General features: G+C 38.1%; 1 protein-coding gene across 3 annotated transcripts in view; it reads right to left on the reverse strand.

The window, feature by feature from the left end:
* Nucleotides 1–23787, reverse strand: part of LOC121326830 (ephrin type-B receptor 1) — a 382350-nt gene that overhangs the window by 301011 nt on the left and 57552 nt on the right. For all 3 annotated transcript variants that reach the window (XM_041270396.1, XM_041270397.1, XM_041270398.1), the window contains exon 2: nucleotides 6080–6144. In XM_041270396.1, the coding sequence (XP_041126330.1) occupies nucleotides 6080–6144 (65 nt within the window). The remainder of the gene's footprint in view (nucleotides 1–6079; nucleotides 6145–23787) is intronic.

The raw sequence follows: 23787 nt of genomic DNA on the forward strand, positions 1-23787 counted from the left end.
TGTGGCCGAGGAATATACTCCACAGTAGGGCAAGGAAACATACACAGTGGAGGGGGCACATGTTGTCTTTGTTTTTTTTTTTTGTTTTTTTTACTGTAAGCAGTAACAGGAAAAACACAGGCACACACACACACAACAGTTCAAGCTATGGGGTAAGACAGTCACCATGCCACGATAGTATGCATAACCAAAAATCCTTTTTTTTATTTATTTATTTATTTATTTATTTAATTAATTTACCAAGTAATATAATGCATTTACCAAGTGCGGGAGTGTAACAGGAAAACACGCATTCCACATCACAGACCCGCACAAGCACGTGCAGTCCCGCAACTAATATTCATTTCATAATAACTGGTTCCCACGTATTAAAGCGGGGAAAGTTTACCGCATAGGGTTTAGAAATCCCCTGATGTTACAAATCAGTGTGCCCTTGCGTCGACGTTCGACCCTTCTTAGTTTCTGCAAACGTTAGGGTTAGAAAGCAGTGTACAATGTATTTTACCCATCCACTTTTTGTGCTCTGTATATGCACTATTATTATATGATTCAGCATTTAAACGGCTTAAAATGAAATAAAAAGTATAAATGCATTCTGATTATTCCCCAACATTGATTAAAAAAAAAACACACACACACACACACACCGCCCTCACACTACACAAACATTGGTTTGGCCCATGGTCCGAACTGTAGTACTATCTAGCTATATGTAACATTATCAGCGCTGTAAATGCAACAGAACTCTCTTTGTGGAGACTGCAAAAAAATTAATAAAATGAAATGTAGGCTAGATAGTTGTTAGTTTATCTTGGTTTAATTTTATTCTCTTTTAATTAAATTATATTCATTGAAAAAAGGCTAAAGAAAACCAGACCGTTATTATTGTTTTTATGTATATTTTTTGAATTGGGGAAGTTAGCAGGGTAATGTTCCTGTGTGGGGGTAGGAGTACAGACAGGCATGAACGTGTTTAAGTTCAACACCAACTCTAAATACAATTGTGTTCCTGTTATTAAGCACTAGGTATATAAAACCTAGTCAGTCACAAGACAGTGCTCTTTAACCAAATCGATAGCTTATCCGAATCGGTACCAGGGTGGGGTGGAATTCAGGGACCAGACCCATAGAAGGAACCAGGGTCAATTCCAAAGATGAGCCTTTAATCCCGTGCAACAGTTGGCACAGGGTCAAAAAACATAGTTTAGGCCACTTGGGAGCACTGAAAAGCCAGGACCTGTTATTATAGCGGTAGAAAGCATATCGAAAGCATGCAATTTAGAAAATAACAGAAGCACCTTGGACCTTAGCACAGGGGGCCTGGTTGAAAGCAACATATGCTAACCACAATTGTGACTGTAGGTGGTGGATCAGCTGACATATGCCACGTCGCCCAAATAGGGACATGAGCCCATATCAATAGCTTGAAAGCTATGCGATGCAACCCCGGGGACCGTAGGCCCCCTGGTGGTTGACATATGCCACCACTGTTGTGCTGTCTGTCCAGATCAGCACATGTGTGCCGCTCAGCACTGGGAGTAAATGGTGGAGAGCAAGGGACACCGCTTACAACTGTTTATGAGCCAGGATTTCCAGCAATCTGACCAGGATCCGCGTACTCCTCTGCCTTCACAGACCACTCCCCAACCCTGGTTGGAAGTGTCTGTCGTCACCACTTGGCAGATCAGTACTACTCCCATTTGCACACCTTTGTGCAGGTGAGAGGGAACCTTCCACCAGCGTAGGGTTGCTGAGCATGCGTAAGACACAGTCTGCCGACGACGTCTGTCGTGTTTGGCATTGAAGTGAAACACACTGAGCCACGCTTGTAGCGGGCGCATGCGAAATTGACACTCGATGTGTATGATTTTTAAACGTTAACTGTGAGGTTGCCTCATTTGTGGAACTGCCCACCAGGGACGTTGTTAGGCCTATTTTAGGGTGGTTTTATCCCCCCTAAAATATTCATTAGCCACCCCTAAATAAATCAATATACAGTGCCTTGCAAAAGTATTCAGACCCATGACCAACTTCTCATTTTACTGAATTACAAATGGTACATTGAAATTTCATTCTGTTCGATATTTTTTTTTTAAAACACTGAAACTCAAAATCAATTATTGTAAGGTGATATTGGTTTTATGTTGGGAACTATTTTTAAGAAAAATAAAAAACTGAAATATCTTGCTTGCATAAGTATTCAACCCTTGTACTGTGGAAGCTCCCAGTTTGCACCAATGAAAGAAATTGCCCTAACGAGGACACAATTACCTTACCATCGGCCTCCACCTGTGAACCATTAAAGTTGCTGTCACATTTTCTGGATAAAAACCCCACTGTTGAAGGATCATTAGTAAGGCTGTGAATCTGAAGGAAAATGAAGACCAAAGAGCATTCTACAGAAGTTAAAGATAAAGTAATACAAATGCATAGATTAGGGAAAGGGTACAAAATAATATCCAAGTGTTTGGATATCCCAGTGAGCACAGTTGGATCAATAATCAGGAAGTGGAAGCTGCATCACACCACCCAGGCACTGCCAAGAAAAGGCTGTCCCTCATAACTCAATGCTCAAACAAGAAGGAGACTTGTGAGAGAAGCCACAGAGTGGCCAACAATCACTTTGAAGAAGCTACAGAGTTCAATGGCTGGGAGTGGAGTAATGGTGCACCAGTCAACCATATCAAGAGCTCTGCATAACACTGGCCTGTATGGGAGGGTGGCAATAAAGAAGCCTTTACTCAAAAAGTACCATCTGAAAGCACGTCTGGAGTTTGCCAGAAAACATGAGAGTGACCCAGCTGCGATGTGGGAAAAGGTTTTGTGGTCAGATGAGACCAAGATAGAGCTTTTTGGCCAAAACTCAAAGCGCTATGTGTGGCGCAAACCTAACACTGCCCATGCCTCAGGACACTCCATCCCTACAGTGAAGTATGGTGGTGGCAGCATCATGCTGTGGGGATGCTTCTCATCAGCAGGGACTGGGCATCTTGTTACAATTGAAGGAAGAATGGATGGAGCAAAATACAGGAAAATACTGCAAGAGAATCTGCTTCAGTCCGCTAAAAAACTGAAGCTTGGGAGGAAATTTACCTTTCAGCAGGACAACGATCTCAAGCACAAGGCCAAAGCAACATTGGAGTGGCTCAAGAACAAAAAGGTGAATGTCCTACAGTGGCCCAGTCAAAGTCCTGATCTCAATCCCATTAAGAATCTGTGGCACTATTTTAAAATTGCTGTCCACAAGCGTCGTCCAACCAACCTGAACAACCTGGAGCAAATCTGTCAAGAAGAATTGGCCAAAATCACTCCGACACTGTGTACAAAGCTGGTACATACTTACCCCAAAAGACTTAAAGCTGTTATTGCAGCGAAAGGTGGCTCTACGAAATATTAATGTGTGGGGATTGAATACTTATGCAAGCAAGATATTTCAGTTTTTTTTTTATTATTCTTAAAAATATTTCCCAACATAAAACCAATGTCACCTTACAATAATTGATTTTGAGTTTAAGTGTTTAAAAAAAAAAATATCGAACAGAACGTAATTTCAGTGTATCATTTGTAATTCAGTAATATGAGAGAATTGGTCAGGGGTCTGAATACTTTTGCAAGGCACTGCATCAGTCAATATATGTTCTATGTGATTTCTTTTTTTTCGTCAACCGTTCCATCGCATCTTAAACTTCTTACCGGGTGGGCACTAGGACCTGGGGGAGGCTGCTGCTGCAGAGGCTGCCTCACGTGCTAGTGACTGTTAGGCCTACTTGTAGCTAACATTTTGGTTAACGTTAGCTACTTCTGTGGCTTGAGACTGCTAGCTAACAGTAAATTGACAGGAAAAGGCTTTTACAGGACGGATTCATGCAGATAGGCTACGATGTGAATTTGTGGTAAGTTAGAAGAGAGAGAGAGAGAGAGAGTATTCACTACTATAGACTTTGGTCATAATCAAAGCTTTGTTAACCAATACGTTTTTATGTGAGGCTGCCTGTAAGTTACAGTGTAACAGACTTTCGAGCTAGCTAACGGTGTCTTCTAAATTCGACATAAGTTATATGGCGATGATATCTAATTAACGTTGTATTTAATGTAGTTTTGCTATCTGTGCCAGTCTATAAATGAGACAGATGACGTAACATCATGCACATATCTTTTCATACTCAAATGCTTTCATTCAGTAGGCCATTGCAAAACAATTCTCAGTAGGTCATGTGTAGAAAAGGTGACATAGTGTTGATCACAATTTCATTGTGTGATCCTCAATTTCTCAACTGTAGGCTAGCTAACGACTAACGTTAGATGGATCTACGGAAATTCTTCAAGAGAGGCAGTGCCAGCAGCTCTGCCGAAGGCCAATCCGGTGAGAAATGAAGATTTTACCAGTTCAAACAAACAAATTAAAACTTACACTGATTAATCACCTAATAAGCCTTGAGTTTTTGTAAATATGAGTTTAATAACAGTAAATATCAAAACACAGCAGACAAGAATGATGGAAAGAAGCAGGAGGCTAACAGGGCTGAGGGAGCATGTCTGATGAAGGTTAGTGATAAAAAAAAAAAGCGAGTAGATGTTTAAGTTTTCAGTTAAATTTGTACAGCATATGACAGCATATGTTTTACTTTTGTTAGGCATAAATAAATGATGTTCATGATATTACACCTGTTGTTACTCTAAAAATACATGATGAAAAGACATTTTAGGGGCTTAAAAAAAAATCCTGGGGGAGTATGCCCAGACCCCCCTAAAAGAGGCTTAGCCCCCCCTATCCATGAATCTCTAGTGACGTCCCTGCTGCCCACTATAGTGATTTACTCTTAGGAAAGGTTAATATCATACAAAATTGCATATTGCCTGATTTGGTCTCCTCGCACCACACACTTATTAATATCTTGGTATCCCTGAATAGATTACCGTACCAACTCTCACTGTCACCATTGCAAAAAAAAAAAAAAAATGTCCAGGTAAAATGATAAGCATCCAGTTGTTCTGGATTTAGAACACCACTGCCCTTGTGGGACAGATTGTGCCTTAAAACTACTAGAATACATGGGACGGTTATGTGTTTAGGGGTACCATGGTTTACACCCAATCTTCAAATAGATTTAAAAAAAAAATGAATAAGCAAGTGTGAACAGGATGGCTTTGCAGGGGTGACGTCAGACCAGAAGAAGGATGAAGAACAACAAAGGTATGGCGGTGAATCTGTGACGCTACGGCGTCCAGCGTTTTATTGTAAATAATAAAGAAACAAATGATTTAAACAAAACACACAACTGAAAATAAAGGCCGCGTTGGTCAAAATAACTAGACAGACAAACAAACAAAGTGGACGGACAGAAAACAAGTACCGTGCTGGAGCTTCCAGCACGAAATAACAATTGTTAATAGTCTCTCTCCTCTCTCCTGTTCTCCACTCACGAACACACAAACCCGAGTGAGTGAAAACGTGCAGCTTTTATGCAGCTGTACTGAGACTCGATTGCTAATCAATCATTCAATTGGAGTCTCGGTACAACTGCACGTGAATTAATAAAAGTGCAATTCCCCGTGCTCACATATTATTTTACCTGCACGTGAAGTGCTGTGCAATCCTTGTGCCTAAATACAAATATACATTTAAAACACTTGTGCTCGTAACCCATATTTATAGCCTGTGTATTTTATACATAAACACCTACATTAACACACTACATACAACATAAAACACTAAGAAACACAAAGGGGCGGGACACTCCGCTACAGCAAGCCATCCCACAAGTGCAGTGGCACCCCAAACAGCCACAAATGTGAGCTCTTCGAAAGCCTCCAAATACTATTGAAAACATGTCTGTGCTGGTAATAAAATATATGTGACGCTCCAAATAGAGCACGAGGATGATTAATGGGCTAATGAATGTTTAGTTGAGGCTTGCAAAATAAAAACGATGCTGCTAAATACTGTTTTAAATGTCTACTTAGTACCAGTGCATAACAACTGGGGTACCCAGAATATAACCTACAATGTAATATACTATTCTGCATCTCTGTGTCATTCAGATTGAAGTTTAGGAATACTAAGAGCAGGGCTCCTTACCCCAGACGCAGGGTATGCTGTCCAGCCGAGCTCTGCCGTGGCGATCCGAGTGTCCATCACTGTCTCTGTAGGATGACACAAGGAAGGGAATCAGTACATAAAACACAAACAGTAATACAAGAAAACAATAGATGAAAAAGACACATACTGAACAGTCTAATCTAATCTAATCAGTCTAGTCTAATTTAAAACAACAACTCTGTCAAATAAACTTTTTAAAATTTGAAATGCTATTTAAGTCTGATAACTTGTTCAAAACTTCGGATCTTGGTAAGCAAAAGTAATTTTATGCAAAGTAATTTACTGGTGCAACGGACAGTCTACAACAAGATTTGTAGTAATTTAACATCTTCTCCTCAGAGGTGAAAGCAAATGAATTAGCCCACCTATTCCCTCTGCTTTTCTGTATTTGCAACCCATAATCAGTATTCAATGAAAATAAAGCCTCTATCTACTTTGCCAGGGATGCAGAAATAAAAATTAACAGGTGACTTCTTTCGTGACGTTCTAGTTATTCAAGTCTCCTAAACACCCAGCAATCAAACCAAGCCTGACAGGTTGATATAACAGGAGTGACTATGCTTGCGCCCAGTACTATCATCTTTGAGCTACACAAAGCACACACAATGAGTTACTGTAACAGTCATCATCAGTGCTGCTGTATTCCAGGCAGAGGTTCCATAAGGAAGGAGATATTCCTATTCCCTAACAAAGCATGACAGTGGGAAATGAACAGGATGGCAGGGACCCAATGCGTTTGTCAGGCTTTTGATTAATATTAGCAGACTGCACATTATTCAGGGAATGATGACAGTGTTTCACTGATGAGAAAGAAGCAAGACTCCGTCCTATTAGGCTGCCTACAACAGCCCTGAACAGTGTAACAAGCTGACAGTTCCCTGCTGAGATTCAGATCCATATTTAGGCACATAACTTGTTATTAACCTGGTGTTTGCCATTTACCCACAAGCTAACATTTCTTTGCAATTTTTTCTTTAGATTTGTATTTCTGGCCTAGTGACAAAATATTTCTCTGAGGGGAAGGCAGACTGGATGCCAATGCTATGGTTTATTTTGTAAAAATGACTGGGATAAATCTATTCAAAATGCATTCAACTTAGAGTCAAAATCAGTTGTATCTGCAAGATGCATTGGTTTTTAAATCACGTGTAGGATACAGTTTCAACCAATCACAGTTACGGATTTCTAAAAATTCTGCCTTGTGAACAGATGTCAGCCTGTGCACTACATTGTAACACTACATAAGAAATCTAAAGTTAAAAAAAAAAAAACTCCTTATGTTTAGTAGCAATTTGAGGGTATGATTTGCAGTTCTCTTGCACAATCATAAGATCTTTTATACAATAGGGGAGAAGTAATAAATACTTTTTGATTTAATAGGGTTTTTTTTTTCCATGTCAGCATGTTAGATGTAGGGGAAGGGAAGCATTTAAAACAACAAACCTGCAGCCTACAAAGAGATAATGGCACTGCTCAGCAGCTAACGTTTTGTCCAAATATTATATATATATAGATATATATATATATATATATATCTATAATATATATATATATATATACGTATTAACACTTGTACAGAAATACTAAAGATTACTATAGGAAGCTACATGTTTTTTTTTATATATATCAGTATATTATTTGGGTATTTATATTTAATAAACTGCATCAATTTGTGTTACTTTTAATATGGAAAACTCAGGCCTTGGAATTCGATAGAGTTATTCATTTCTCTGCACTGTCCCCACCCCCCTCCCATTACTTTAAAGGGTCCTCATATGAATCACAGCAGGGCTGTGGGAGAGGCAAATGGATCTACTCAACATCTGCTGATTGCTCCAACTCTCACCCTCTACAGCTCTGGAGAAACAATTACATTTTCATAGAGTCCCAGTGCAAATCCCACATGGAATTAATCAATCGGCAGCAGTGGCTAGGTTCAGCAAGGATTGTATTAAATATCAAGCTATTTGATCAATAGGATGCTACTTTTTACAATTACACATCTAAACTGGTATGCACACACTTTCATATTTACAGTTCATGGTGGATATTTACAATCCACTGTGGGTAGGCCAAGTAAATAAATAAAATAAAGGTTTACATTACACAACTGAGGAGAAATAGCTTATTTAAAAAATAAAAAAAAAACGACATGATTCTTTGTTACCGTACCATGTCGATAGTGTTTTTTTTTTTTTTTTTTTTTTCCCCCATGTGAAAATGCTGACTGCAGCTTTCAGGTCTACAGCTTATCATTCTGAAGGTTTCCCCAGATCTTTATGCCTTTAACAGAGCCACAAAAAAGGTTTGGTACTTTGGGGCATTGATAGCACAAGGGCAGCAACGCTGGTATGAAGCTGGCACTAGTAGAATGGTACCTCATTTTGCTGACTATACCCTTACTTAATGAACTTCAATGGTAGTGAAGTGTAGCATATAGTACTGTATCCGTACCAGACCGTGTGCTATAGTAACAGAACCATTTTGTGATATCTGTTCCAAATCCACTAACATGACTTTACTGTGCAGTCAGCCTGTATTCTAATATAATTGATGGTGTTCCTATTCTTCAGTCAAGCCTCTGTAGAGTAATGATCCATGGCAATTTGTTTGAACACCTTGGGGGGGGTGGGGGGGTAGTCACTCTTTAGGGATTCACTACCTCATTCTGACAGTGTTTAAAGGTGCTAAGACATTCCACTTCACAACTTTACCAGCTCATGAGCAAGTACTTACTGAGGACAAATAGAAGATAGGGGTTTATTTAAAAAAAAAAAAAAAAGTTTGAAAAGTGAAAAACCAAGCTGAAACGTGGTGTCCTTTGACGTGTAGTTCCACAAATGCTGTGCTGGTTACTGTGTGCCCAGCCATCTGAGACCTGCTGACTCACCCATTGGGATTTTCCCAACAGGGAAGAATTGCACACACACACACACACACAGTACAGTTTTAAGAAAAGACTGTTGTATTCTAAAACGTCCTTCTCGCAATGCAATGTATAATGCATTTAAAGTGGCTGCTGATTTTTAATGAATTATTTGCAAGAATGTGTAGATGTAAACTGGTGGTTGCCTCAGCAAATCTTTCAGAAAAACCTGTTTGAGCAATATAAATCTGAGGGAACCTAAAATTAAAAAAACAAAAAAAATTCTAAATTAATTTTGATCACTCCTTCTGAACTATTGGGATTGACAGATTAATAAATAAATGCACAACCACTGTGCTTGTGAATTTGCTCCCAATTTACCATACTACTGCCTTACTAAATACTTGAAATGGACACTGTGACAGGGAGGACCCTGTCGCTGTTTCTTGAGCAGATGTGTGCAGCTGGGACATGTAACAGAAGACGTTTGCTAGGCAACCAATTGAACAGGTAGCCCAGCACTGAGTTGCTCAGGAGGTCCGGATTGGCTGAGGGGCACTTTGTTTACATCAAGGAGGAGAGTGTCCGCTCAGCAGGACAACTACAGCGGAACCCCTTAACTGCAAGACTGTGCCTGTGAAGGCTCTGCTCACCCAGGACTGTCATAAAGACCCAGAGTCGCTGGGAGGTCGGGACTTCAGCAGCAACAGAAGTAGGATAGTTTAGAGGATGTTGATCCCAACCAGTATTAAGAGGGTAACATAGTGTAGTAGGTTCCTGTAGCAAGATCTCTCTTTTAGTGTTTATTTTTAGCTTTGCTTTGCTTTGTTTTCTTTATTAAATCTGACACTAGGGCTACCATGTTGGTACCCCAGCAGCAGCACGTGTGTTGTTAATTAAATCTGTGCGCCTGTGCGGCATGTCAACAAACAATGTTCTGTCTCTGACTCACTATTTTTCAGTGACGACCCATGCTCGTTACACTTCCCTTATTATAGACCCATATAAAAATGTACATGGTAAAATCACAGCCAAGTGTAGTTAAGTATTAGTATCGTACATTATAAAGCATAGTACAAAGGTACAGGACAGGCAGCGAAGGGAAGTCACAGACAGGTGTGGGGAGCAGTGCAAAAAGCAAGACTACCATTGAAGAACAAGTAAGGAATACTCGTGTACAACAGCAAACATCCAGGCATCTGATTAGGGACACATCCTTTGTTTTCCCAAATGTGTTCAAATTACTTTATTTCTGAGCTAAGTCACTTTGTTTCTTATGGACACTGATGAATCTGGCTGCAGCAAATTGTCAGCTAACAGTTTCACTGAATCACACTGTTTGCTGACATGCTATTTAAACAGGTGTTGCACATTTCCCAAAGGGAAGGTCTCTCCTCCGCCTGCAATGCAGAATGCCCTCTGGTCAGCAGAAGAGATAGCACATCATTACCATCGCATTACCAGCTGACTCTACTGAAACGTGTGTGTGAGGGGGGCACACTATTTTTAATTTGGTGTTGGCGGCTAAAATGCTTCTTCATTTCTGGTAAAGCACATCAAAGAGTATTACATGCAGCAAACAACAACGGAAGCAAGTTATGCATTCACATGGCTTGTTATATTATAATATACTGCATACCACCCTGACAATTAATGTATTATTAATTGTATTATGTGTTTGTGCTTGTGGAAATGTTCTGCAGTTTTATTATGTGTGAGATCAATGTTTTTATACCCAAATGCAATCTTCACTTTTTTTTTTTTTTTTTTTTTTTTTTTTTTTAACACAAGGAAAAAAAATATTTAGGCACACCTTTAAGTCCTTCAATTAATCTTACAACTTGTTTGTTATTTGTTTTGTTGGATTAGCAGTATATTACTGTAACAAAACATGGATCTAATATTTGACACTAAGACCTTAAAAATCTGACCAAAAGTCTCTTGTTGTAAGATATAGTCGACAACACAGATTTATGGCTTCATTTCTCTATAAGAAAATCAGTACCTCTTTAATCATTTCTCCCTGTAGAACACAGAGAACTTGTCTAAAACATGTCTACATCTGCATCTTATCAACCACCTTTTACATCATACTATGAATTACAATTGTTATTGCTGGTACCATTTTGGTGAATGCTTCTATATTCTTTGTATGTACTGTATTGTTCTTCAATCAAGCATATTTAATACCATTTTTACGAAAAGCCTTTCAACCAAATAGTTGTGTGTAATTGTGCACAATACTGAGTGAGATTATACACCTTGGGAATAACTGGGATTTAGAAATACTAAAAAAACAAAATGAAATGAAAGCATTTCAATGACAGAATCTACTTATAGCAGCAGAGGCTGCCGTGTTCATGGCGTTCAGTGCCCAGCCCACTAAATGTCTACTGACCTTAGCCTTTATGAATAACAGAACACATTAGTTAAGCAATGAAAACACAGATGAGGGAAGGAACGACAATTAAAGTTCAGTATTATGCCCTACTGGTCATAGTCCCTAATTCCATACCAAGAAAGTTATTGCTAAAATAGATCAGACACAGTGCATATTGAAGAATAATGTAACAAAAAAAGAATACTTCCATCTCTATAAAACATGTGTTTCAATAACAGTGAGACAGAGAGTCTGAGTTAAAATTGAATTGCCTGCAAGTTTTAAGATGTGATCTGCTTTTATTTACAAAATAAAAGGTTGAGCTTGGATTAAAAAAACTCTACTTAATAGATCTCTTCTGTGCGCTTATTATAGGTGATGTCCCCAAACATCCTCAAATACTTCTATACTCTTAAATGACATCATAACATGATGTATCATTCATTGTGAGCATACATGTCCATTCTATAAGATAAACCAATAACAGTGAATTAAAGTTATGTAACAGAGTTAAGTATTTAATTAGATAAAATACATTTTGACAGCTAAACGATTGAGACACAGGACATCAATACTTATTATATGGTCACCACTATAAGACACAAAAATATCCTCTGCTAGACAGCAAAAAGTCATTATAAAAGTTTTGTTCTCAAGCTACATCTAAAAAACACACTGGTTAATAGAGCTCTCAGTCAGAGCAGTACCCAAACTGTTTATGTGACTGGTGATTCTCAGGGTGATACGATGGTTGTTAAGAGCTCTGACAAAGACATAACAACAGGGCATTTCATGCACAGCTTACTGAAGATCAAAGGTACTGCTGCCCTCCTCCCCGTACACTGCCGCTGTGATGAGTGGTATACAATCAAGAGCACTGTCCCAATCTAGTCTGAGGACCAGCATCACAATAACAAATACCCTCTCTTCCCCTTCTATCTATTAGTTTCACAGCTGGCTGGCGACTCATTATTCCCACTGAGAGGAAGCCTGAACATGCATGAGCAGAGAGGCAGGAGCCAACCCCACCCCCCCTGGAAACCAAAACAAACCGACAGCATGGGGGCTGAATTCACTTTTCCAACACTGGGGCTCCCGGGGACAAGAGGCTGTCTAGGCCTGTCACGCCACTGTCTGTCCTCTCATACCTCAGCACTGCAGTAACAGGGACTGCATCTACACCACTGGGGAAAGACACAGGGGGCCCAGCAGTAACTGAATTGCTTCTTCCTGCAAATAAGTTGTTTATTACTAGTTTTATATTGTATTTCATCACTAACTTACAAACGCTCAATGAAAATGCAAGGCAAAACTTCAAGTAGACAAACATTTGGCTAGTTCATCACGTTGATTTTTTTGTTTTTAATGAGCTATCACCATTTTATTCCATCCTTTCTTAAAAATAGATTCTCCTCAAGCTTTATTGAATTCTTACAGGCCATGATAACCACACACACACACACATACACACAGAGTTAATTTATTAGAAAGAGGGATTTGGTGCAAATCCATCTTGTGTAACTCCCTGTACACTTTCCTAGTCATTAAAGCTTGCTGCATCATCATTGGATTATTGTACGTATCGATATCATATTAAGATAAGTGTTACAACTCTTGTCTTCCCCTATCAGTCACTTCCATACTCTGAAGAACAGAAAACAGGTCTGATGTACAACACACTCATTGAAGTCTTACATAGCCGTCCTTTATTTATTTACGAATAGTCCCTGATAAAGTGGCACACTCAGCATATTAAAGGAATGGAGAAGAGAGACAGGTGTTTCTAATCTACGTGTCTTTAGTTGAGCGGTGTCTGGAGAAAACCTAGCTACGCCTCCACTTGCTAATCATGACTTAATAGTTAAGTGAGCCCAACAACAATAATTATTAAAATTAGAGGGAATTCCACTGTCCATACCCTAAGTACTCTGAACAATTATGTCTTTAAATAGAAATCCACAGTAGTTACAGTATTTACCCAAAAAGAGGGAATGTTAAGGTAATTTGGTTGGGCATTTGTTTGACCCCATATAGGTTTTGCAATGCTGACTCTAACATAGGTATCACATTGAAACCAGATAGTCACATAAGTCACTGCACAAAGACTATATCACTACACATCCCATAGATCTGATCTTGAAAGCTAAATATTTGTTGGTTTGTTCTTTTTGATGGGGGTTGGAGAGGTCCAGCATTCTTTACCTAACAAGAAAGCCCCAGAAGTAATTAATATGAGTCTGGCGAATGCTGTCAGGAGCAGGTTTTTGCTATGAGTGACAGGGTCCTCTCTGATGGCACCCGTCTGTCAGTGAGTGAAGGCAGTGACAGTGCTGAGGTCCTTCAGGAGAGGAATGAGAGATGATTCCGCTGTTCTCCCTGACCCGCCACCGTCACCTGCGGCGATGTCAGCACCATGATTTGCATATGTCTCTTTGTGAGAGACACGAGCACTGGAGTAAGGTATTCCACAGAATCAATTATTTTATTTTGTTTAAAACAGCTTGAGGCGTTTTAATATATATATATATATATATATATATATATATATATATATATATATATATATATATACACACACACACACACACACACACACACACACACACACACACACACACACACACACACTAGATTTTCATTTAATGGATGACTTGCATTTCTATTTCTATTTAACACGGCTTTGAAAAATATAACTTTTAATGGGAGAAAATTATATTTTCAAATTGCTGCCACTGGAGTCCACAATCCCTGTCCAGCGATTTTAAAGGGTAAATAGCTTTAAGTAGCTGTTCACCTTTTCCTTAACTCTAGGGAGTTTACCATCACTGCAAAACTCCAATATTACATTTGAATAATGTTTATCTGTATCAGAATCCATGTGACATTATGTAAGCCTGTAAAATCCTAGTTTCCAGCTCCTTTTGGGGTCTTTAGTTCAAAGACATTATCACATAATACAGAAAAATGAGTACATTCAGGGGTAAATGTACTGAAGTGTTGTGGCTGTTGCATTAGTCGCAAACAAGTCCAGGGCATTTAGGGAATGCTTCGCAGGAGCAGTTTTGCTTTGCGGTTCAGCCTTAGATGAATATGTAATTATGGTATTCCTGCATAAATTTGTAAAAAGGGGGCAGAGATAGTGCAAGTGAGTGTTCTCAAATATTATAATGAGATGTACTAAAGCTACCGGCAACTGCAACACTTACAATTGCATCAATCTGTTAAGAACTTTTGAAAGCATGTTTTAAACAGCCGCAGGCATTTCCCAGTCCACTTTTTCTCTGGCGTTGCCAGTTGTGCTCAATGCAATTTTGAAGCAAACACCCAAATACCTATTATTCCCTAAAAGTAAGTTATATTTACAAGCCCTGAAAACAAATTTCCATGACATTTCTGGATTTCCCAACGTATTGGGAGCCATAGACTTTACACATGTGTCGCTAACCACTCAATCTCATTCTGAGCATCTGTACAGAAATAGGAAACAGACCTATTCTATTAATGTGTAGGTGGTTTGTAATTGTACACAATTCAGCACTGCACCCCTGACTAACTTAAATAAAAACTGCCTATAAGCCAAATGTATATCATGAGAATACAAATGAGTGGTATAATGCAAAATGTGTTGCTGGTCCCTTGAAATTCGTATTAATGAAAATTGACTGTCCTGTAAGTACCATGTTAATGTGGCACCATGATCAATTTTGTGTTAATGTTAGGATGTTAGGATCAATGTGTTTAAGATTATTATCGGCAAATGATGAGTCTGTTTGCAAATAGCATCTATGACGTATACTGTATATATAAAAGATGCATCTCCCAGTTAGAAAACAGCAGATCTGACTGATAGAGGGTTGATAGCTGGTGCTTGGTGACAGGTGCTTCTGTATCCAACTTATCTAATAGGCCAGATTTTCACTCTATTTATTTTTTTTAAAAAGCCTGTTACAGTTACTTAAACTGTCTTAAATACCTGTTTATTTCTAGTGTGGATTTTTTATTTTTTTACTTTTTATTTTTTTGAAAAAAGCTTTGATAATAGACTCTGGAGAAGACTCCTGGCTGTGAGTGCATCCTGATAATATGGGAGTTGCATTAGTAGCACTGGGGAGTCAACAGAACATAAGCACCATTACATACCTTTCCTTACTGGGACTAATTTAGGAGGTACCACTGGATTAAGAAGCAACCAGTGTGGGCAAGCTAACCAGCTGTGTACTTCCTGTTCACTTCAGTAATTCCTTTCCTACAGCTCAAAGAACATGTCCAACTAACAACCACCTTAGTCACACTGCAGTACCCTGTCTACGATGCATGCTACCAAATCTCACCAAAAAGTACATCATTCTTTAAAACTTTTTCAATGTCTTCAAATCAAAAGACTTCTAACCGAAACATCTGTCATTTAATGTATTAAGTTTATTATAGTATTATGAAATTCAGTTATATTGAGCATTTAATAGTTGTGGGGGGCAGTATTCTAGCTAGAACACTGGTCCTCAAAGTAATGCCCGCGGGCAAATTGGTACCCGTGAAGCCAGGCTATCGTGCCCGCGGCAGCTGTTCTAAATTATGGATGGTGAACACATTTCTGGCGGGTCGTAGTGTGGGAAAATAAAGAATGCTTTAAACACGTTTTCCAACAAATGCGTCACAGCATTCTATTGACAGTGCTGCTCGCTTATGCTGTGCTTGTACATACTCGACATTTTTTTTTTTTTTTTCTAAAGGGCCTCTGCGATACGATCAACCAATTGAACCAATTTTCTCTGTGGTAGCACAATCATAAGTTAGCTGGTTGGGACAAAAACTGTGTTTGTTTCAGGTGCAGGTACTGACAGTAAGTTTAACCAATAGGAGAGCCAAATATCTGCCAAGTTTTAAACAGCGGTCCAATCATAAGAAAGCAGAGGCTGTTCACGCTATTCTGCGTGAAAATTGAAGGCGAGTGAGTAGCCAAAGGGAAAGTGAAAGATCTGACAACTGTCTAATCATTCGTGAGCAGAGACCGGGTGTTAATATGTTAGTAAGCACTGAATTTCGCCGACCGTTATTGAGAAAAATAATATATTTCAGTATTTAGAATTTAATTTTCTATCTCAATTATTTTTTTTTATTTCACCAGACAAGGGAAACACCGTAGTATATTTAGTTACGAATCCACTTTCTCTACACTATCTACACTTTTTTTATTATTTATTTTTGTTTATTCATGCTTATCTGTGTAAACAAGCTATTTAAAAATGTTTGCATTGCGTATTTTATGTAAATTATTTAAAGAATAAGCGCTACCTGAGACTTTGCTTTATCAGAGTGAGCCAAGAATAACCCCAATAAAATATATAGTATATGTCACAAGAAGGGAGTGTGTAAGATAAGAACCTATGCAATAATCAGCGTGCCTGCAAACAGCCAAGTAAGATCAATTTATGCCCGTGCCCAAATTACTTTGAGGACCACTGATCTAGAACATGTTTTGGCAAATGAGACGTTGATTATGAATATGTACCATGAACACTACAGCTACAAATGCGTATATAAGATGCGTACTAGTCTCCTAAGCGTTTTTGTGATGGTGGTCTGCTATGAAAGGCGTTATAAAAATAAAGATTATTATTATTATATCTCAAAACTAAGGTTATGGTGATATATTGAAATGTTTTATCTGTAAGAAAATGCATTTCTGTTTACACCATTGGTCATTATAGCTTCTAACAAATTAAGGTTCCACAGCCCCCATTCCTGATTTAAATCATACAAAAGTCATATGAAATAATGTATAAAATACCCAATATACTATGAAGTCAACAACAATCGTTTAGCTGGTTTGCTCATTACCCATGATGCTCTTCTGTCCAGTTCCCTGATGCTGTCAGCATTTGTGTGAGAGAAACCAAGCCGTTTGCAACACTTGGCACTCCAGTTCAGCATCCCCACTCCAGGCTCTATCAGAGCCCCCAGAGAACCCATTAGACTCTTGCAACCTTCTCAACAATCTCCCATAACTCTCACAAGTACCACTACTACCCATCCATCAAGTCCCTTCTCCATAAGCCCTGCAGCTTAACTAAATCAGCACTTCCCTCCATCACTACAGACCACCCCCACACAACAGCTCCCTGTCTTCTTACAGCGTTGAATATTAGCTTACAAAAGACTGTAAATGTGGCAAGCTAGGATTCTCCTTGTTGTCTTTTTTATGTGACAGTGGCCAGCAAAAGGATTCTGAAAATAGAAATGGGGCCCTGAACTAAATCAGAAATAGAGCTGTACTTAGTAATGCTTAGAGTGTTTATGACTGTGTCATTCATTTAAAAAGATAATTGTATTAAGTGCCTTATTGCAGAGTAAAAACAATCTCCCCTATTCAGTTTAGCTGCATCTGAAATCACAGAGGAAATGTATAAGCCTATGATGGCCTAAATTAAATAACTATAGCTACACTTAATGCTTATAGCGGCACCATCAATTAAAACAGATGCCCATGGTTTCTCATGTTTTAAACCTATTATTGAATTAAAACAATGTACCCATTTCATTCATTAGATTTTTCATGCATAAAATACATATTCATGAAATAAGCCTTAAATAGTTTCACGAATAGCTATCGTATTTTATTCACAGAAACACAGAAGATTATATTCTTTCAATAACCCATGAGAAAGCTGTGTGAAAATATATATATAGTATAACAAAATATAAGATGCACAAAATGCACAAGATGCAAAAAATGCACAAGACTTGTGAGAGGACATATTGAAATCTAAAATCAAAGACATTTTACATACTAAAACAGCAAGGTTTGAATGACTGTCTCATCTCTGTAGTGATCTGACAAGGTCCACTTGACACAATAAAAAGGGAAGCAGACCAGCTAGGGCTAACCCAATCTCAGCAGCTCATGGCCATTTTTATAGCATCTTCTTACTGAAGCTTGTATCATTGAGCACTGTGTTCTGTGCAGTGCATTACATTGTTCTGCAGTCATAGTAAACAAGTGCCCTCTACTGAAGTCTGTACTGTAACGCAACACTAATGTCTCTTAACAATTATCAAACAATACCTTCTGGACTCATGGTTGTCTTGGTGTTGAACTTGCTGGCTCCTTGATTACAAGTATTATACTTTCTGTATTGAAATTGCTGGCTCCAAGATTTTCGGTAAATTATATGCTGTCCATTTAATGTATTGGCTCTGAGACTTCTACAGTCTAATATCTTATTTGGCTGGCTGTATTCCCTCTGTGATAACTTTTTTTTGTATTGAATCTACCAGTTCACACATTACTTTTCGGTGATGTCATATGCCCTTATAAATTCCTATGCATTAGTAAAACATAGCAGAGTGTAATAAAGCAGAGTGAAAGCATGGTAAAGCATAGGTAATCACTGTAAAGCCCTGAGAGGTATGGCGAAGCATGTTAAAAACATGGCAAATCATGGTAAATGCATAGTATACCATAGTAAAAGCAAGGGAAAGCTGCAAACATACCATACAAAAATAGTGTGGTAAACGTTTATAAGGGATGAACAGCGTGTTTGCTTCAATAAACAAGTAAAATCAGAACTAAAATCAATCCTATTCTGGAGCAATGAGCAATAACTTGTTTCTATAATTGTATTTTCTATAATTTAGTACCAATTGTGGACTTGTTGCTTCTATTTGCCCTGTGGGGAATTATTGACAAAATAAATAAATAGTTAAAACTCAACAAAATAAAAGTATGCATCATTTAAAAAAATAAATAAATAAAAAAATAAAAAAGATAAAAAATATACCTGAAAATACCCATTGGTTTTCTGGAATTTTTTGTAACTCTGTTTTTGAATATATAATGATCCTTTTAATTATTTCATAATTTCCCTTGGTGTTGGTAAAGGCAAGTCCAAAGCTAGACTTGCAATAATGTGCTTCAAATTTTCTTCAACAATTTCAGAGATTATGTGCATTTTGATGTCACAAATGCATTTAATATACATTCAACAGAATGCATATACTTACATAGTGTATATGTCATTCCAGAAACATAGCATACAATAGACCTTGCATCTTTATATAATTTGTAAAACATTTCACTAGGGTGTTTCAATGAAATCTCAATCACAAAAAACTGACAAAGACTGTTTCTCATTTTTAATCAAATGTTAAAAATTAAGCTTATTTTTAGAACTACTGTAAATAATTCTGAGAATGTCTTTAGTGGTATTTGTTCAATTACAAAACATTTCTCTAGTATTGTGATGTCTTTGTAATATGTATTATTTTAGCCACGGTGTTTAAATGAAAATTCTAAACCTGTCAGATGAAAAGAACGGGAATGCTGTCTTCTGATTGGTTGCTGTAAAAATGGCCACACAACAATCACCGATAAAGTACAGTAAGGTATCAATCACCCTAAAAGAACATCTGGTAGAACTGTCAACTGTCAGAACCACAACAAACCCATGAACTAATGGCTATAACAGGTCACAAAAACGAGTCTGCTATAAAAAATGACTGGCTCCATCTCTATCCAACAAACGAGAATGCTCTTCACATCTTTCCAATGTCCTAACTCCTGCAATTATTGAAGTCCACCAGCTGTCAATAATTAAAAATCAGCAGCAAACCTTCCAACAGACTACAAACCTGCAAAAGCACATTCAGAAACCGAAATACAAAGCCCATCTCCACCCTCAGAAATCTCAGCCACGAACAAACAAAACCGCCGTGTTTCAAAACTGCACTTTCACAGGAAACCTGCAGTTCAACTTGAAATAAAGAAAGAAAGAAAAAAAGAACTTTACAAAATAAATAACTAAAATATTTAAATTACTATTTTAAAGACTTTCTTTTAAGAATACATTCATTTGTTAACGCTGTTAGTTATATAATCAGTTTGTTATATTTACCTATTTAAAACTGTAACTTTTCTTTTCGAAAAAGCAGACGAAACACAACGTTCTTAAATGTTTTACCTGTCTTAAATATGTTAAAAACTAAACTTATTTTGATTTTCTAATGTTTGGTTTGATTGTTAGGAAAAAAAATGAGTTCCCTTCGCTGTTCACAGGCGGAATTATACAGTCGAAGAAGCGTTGTAGCAGCATGGGATGAGCACCGCAGGACACATAGAAATAAAGAAATAAAAGGTTATAAATCTCAATATTATTGCTTACGCCTTGGGCCTTTAGCGCTCCCAGCGGGGGCATTAACGGCCAGTAAATGCCCAGCCTGTCCGTCATTATTTCTTAAATAAGACACTGTGGTCGATATCCTTTCAGAGTTTAATATGTTCTACTGTAAGTATTGCACAGACTTGTTTTTTTCAATGTTGTATTGAATGTTGCATTAGTCCGGTTTGCTTTGCCATCACTTTTGAAATCTTAATAATTTACTATATATGAAGCTTTCATCTTACAGAAAGAACATCACCCCAAGAGACAGGAATGTAGGTGGACATCACGTTGCTTCTACAATATTGTCCAGGTGCATTAAATAGAAGCTCTGTCGTCTAATTCATCTCTTCTTGAAGTGGTGGTACAGCATAATGTTTTAAAATGAAAGCTGTGTGCTAGAACGTGCTTCCTTTTTATAATAATAATAATAATAATAATAATAATAATAATAATAATAATAATAATATTGCATTTATAAAGTGCCTTTCAGGACAAGTCATCACAAAGCGCTGTACATAAGGACACAAATAAAAACAAAAAATACAGTAAGAAAAATCTCAAACATTAAATCTAAAAAAAAAAAAAAAAAAAAAAACTGTTTAAACAAATACTGTTTAAACAAAGTCCCTAAGTTCTTTGAGAAGGGCATTCCACAACCTAGGGGCAAAGGAAGCCCTATCACCCACAGTTCGTAGTCTGGTCGTGGGGACATATATGAGTCAAACATCAGTCAACCGTAAATTGCATCTAGGGGTATAAATAGACAAAAGGTCAGTTACATAAGGGGGTGTTGCCAATTTAGCGATTTTGTCGCCAGATCCAGCTATTTGGGGGGTTTCCTAGCGAAAAAAAAAAATTGTCAAAGCGACTAGCGACAAATCTAGCGACTTTAACTGCAGAGAACATGGATTTTCAAAGAAATAAGACGCGAAATTGTATCATCACAACATATGTTACACGCAGCTCAATACACCACGCTTCTCTTCTCTTGAAGTAGTTAGTAGTGGCGGCGTTGTTCACGTACTGTAGATTTCCACAGATCTGCATAGTTCTGAGCATAATGGCAGATATGCGCGTTCTTTGAGGGCTGCTGCGTGACGTCACTCAACTCCACCCGCAGAAATCTGTGCAGATCCTGCACAGCCCAGCACAGCTTTGAAAAGTTGCAGCGAGCTGGTTGCGGCTGTGAACCAAACAGATGACGAGTGACCTGCTAATCGTAATGCGAATAACTACTACAGCGACATCAATTATTTAAACAAACGAATAGAATGTTAAAGAATGTACTAATTCAGTGATAAGTGATGTATAATGTTACAATAAAATAAATTACATAAGACTAGCTCTGTATAGATTATCTGTATAGATAATCTAGACAAATGTAAATAGGACGTTTAAAAATGATCAACCATCATTAATGCATTTTATATTGTTTATATTGGTGTTTACTCTGGTTAAGCGATTCCAAGAGGAGTGGTAAATTGTCTAGCGATATTTCTGGTGACTTTAGAATGTCTAAATAGTGACATCTAGCGACTGTGTGTGTGTGTCTGTGTGCTTTCTCTGGCGACTTCCTGCTTTGTGGAGTTGGCAACACTGCCTTCAAGGCCTTACAAGTTAATTGCAAGCTTTTAAAATCAAATTGAAACTTAGCAGGAATTCAATGTAAGGATTCCAGAACAGGGGTAGTTGTGAACAGAATGCAATTTGTTTAGGGTGTTCTTGGAAACCCCACCAAGCCAGGCATTACAGTAGTCTGGACAAGACAAAGGCATGGACCAGTTTCTCTGCAGCAGGAATAGAGAGAACAGGGCGTAGCCAGGTGATATTCCTAAAATGGAAAAAGGACATCTTGGTGATATACTGTACATGAGGCTCAAAAGTTAGGGTCAAAAATGACCCCCAGATTTTTCATTTTAGAGCAAAACTATCTCTGCCAATAGCCATGCTTAAACTTAGTGTCATAAGCGTAGAGATGGAAATTCACAACTTGTACTACTATGGAAATTCCTACATGACTGTGAACATGAACACACACACACACACACACACACACACACACACACACACACACACATTATATATATATATATATATATATATATATATATATATATATATATATATATATATATATATAAACTGTGTTACAACATGGAATCAAATGGATTTAATTAGGAGTTTTTGCCACTGATCAACACAAAAAAGTCCATAATGTCAAAGTGAAAAATAAAATCTACAAATTGTTCTAAATTAACAAATACAAAACAGAAAATAATGGATTGCATAAGTATTCACCCCCTTGAGTCAATATTTGGTAGAGGCGCTTTTGGCAACAATTACAGCCATGAGTATTTGGATAAGTCTCTACCAGCTTTGCACACCTGGACACTACAATTTTTGCCCATTCTTCTTTGTAAAATTGCTCAAGCTCCGTCAATTTGGATGGGGACCTTTGGTGAAAAGCAATTTTCAACTCTTTCCACATATTCTCAGGCTTTGACTGGGCCACTCCAGGACATTGACCTTTTTGTTTTTAAGCCACTCCACTTTGGTTTGGCTGTATGTTTGGGGTCACTGTCCTGCTGGAAGATGAATCTTCTCCCAAGTCCCAGGTCTCTTGCAGACTTCAACAGGTTTTCCTCCACGATTTCTCTGTACTTTGCTGTATCTATTTTACCCTCTATCTTCACAAACTTTCCAGACCCTGATGCAGAGAAGCATCCCCATAGCATGATGCTGCCACCACCATGCTTCACGGTAGGGATGGTGTTCTCAGGATGATGTGTGGTGTTAGGCTTGGCCAAACATAGCTCTTAGTGTTGAGGCCAAAAAGCTCTATTTTGGACTCATAAGACCATAGAATCTTCTTCCACTTGGTCTCAGAGTCTCCCACATGCCTTCTGGCAAACTCTAGCCGAGATTTGATGTAAATGTTTTTCAACAATGGCTTTCTTTTTGCCATTCTCCCATAAAGGCCAGTTTTGTGAAGCACCCGGGCTATTGTTGCCGTATGCACAGTGTCTCCCAGATCAGTCGTGGAAGACTGTAAATCCTTTAGAGTTGCCATAGACCTCTTGGTGGTCACCCTGACTAGTGCCCTTCTCTCCCGGATACTCAGTTTTTGAGGACAGTCTGTACTAGACAGATTCACAGTTGTGCCATATTCTCTCCATTTCTTAATAATGGACTTTACTGTGCTCCGGGGGATATTCAATGCCTTGGAAATGTTCTTATATCCTACCCCTGATTGGTGCTTTTGAAGAACCATATTCCAGATTTC

This window comes from Polyodon spathula, chromosome 14 (assembly GCF_017654505.1).
Source record: "Polyodon spathula isolate WHYD16114869_AA chromosome 14, ASM1765450v1, whole genome shotgun sequence".
Classification (NCBI taxonomy): Eukaryota; Metazoa; Chordata; class Actinopteri; order Acipenseriformes; family Polyodontidae; genus Polyodon; species Polyodon spathula.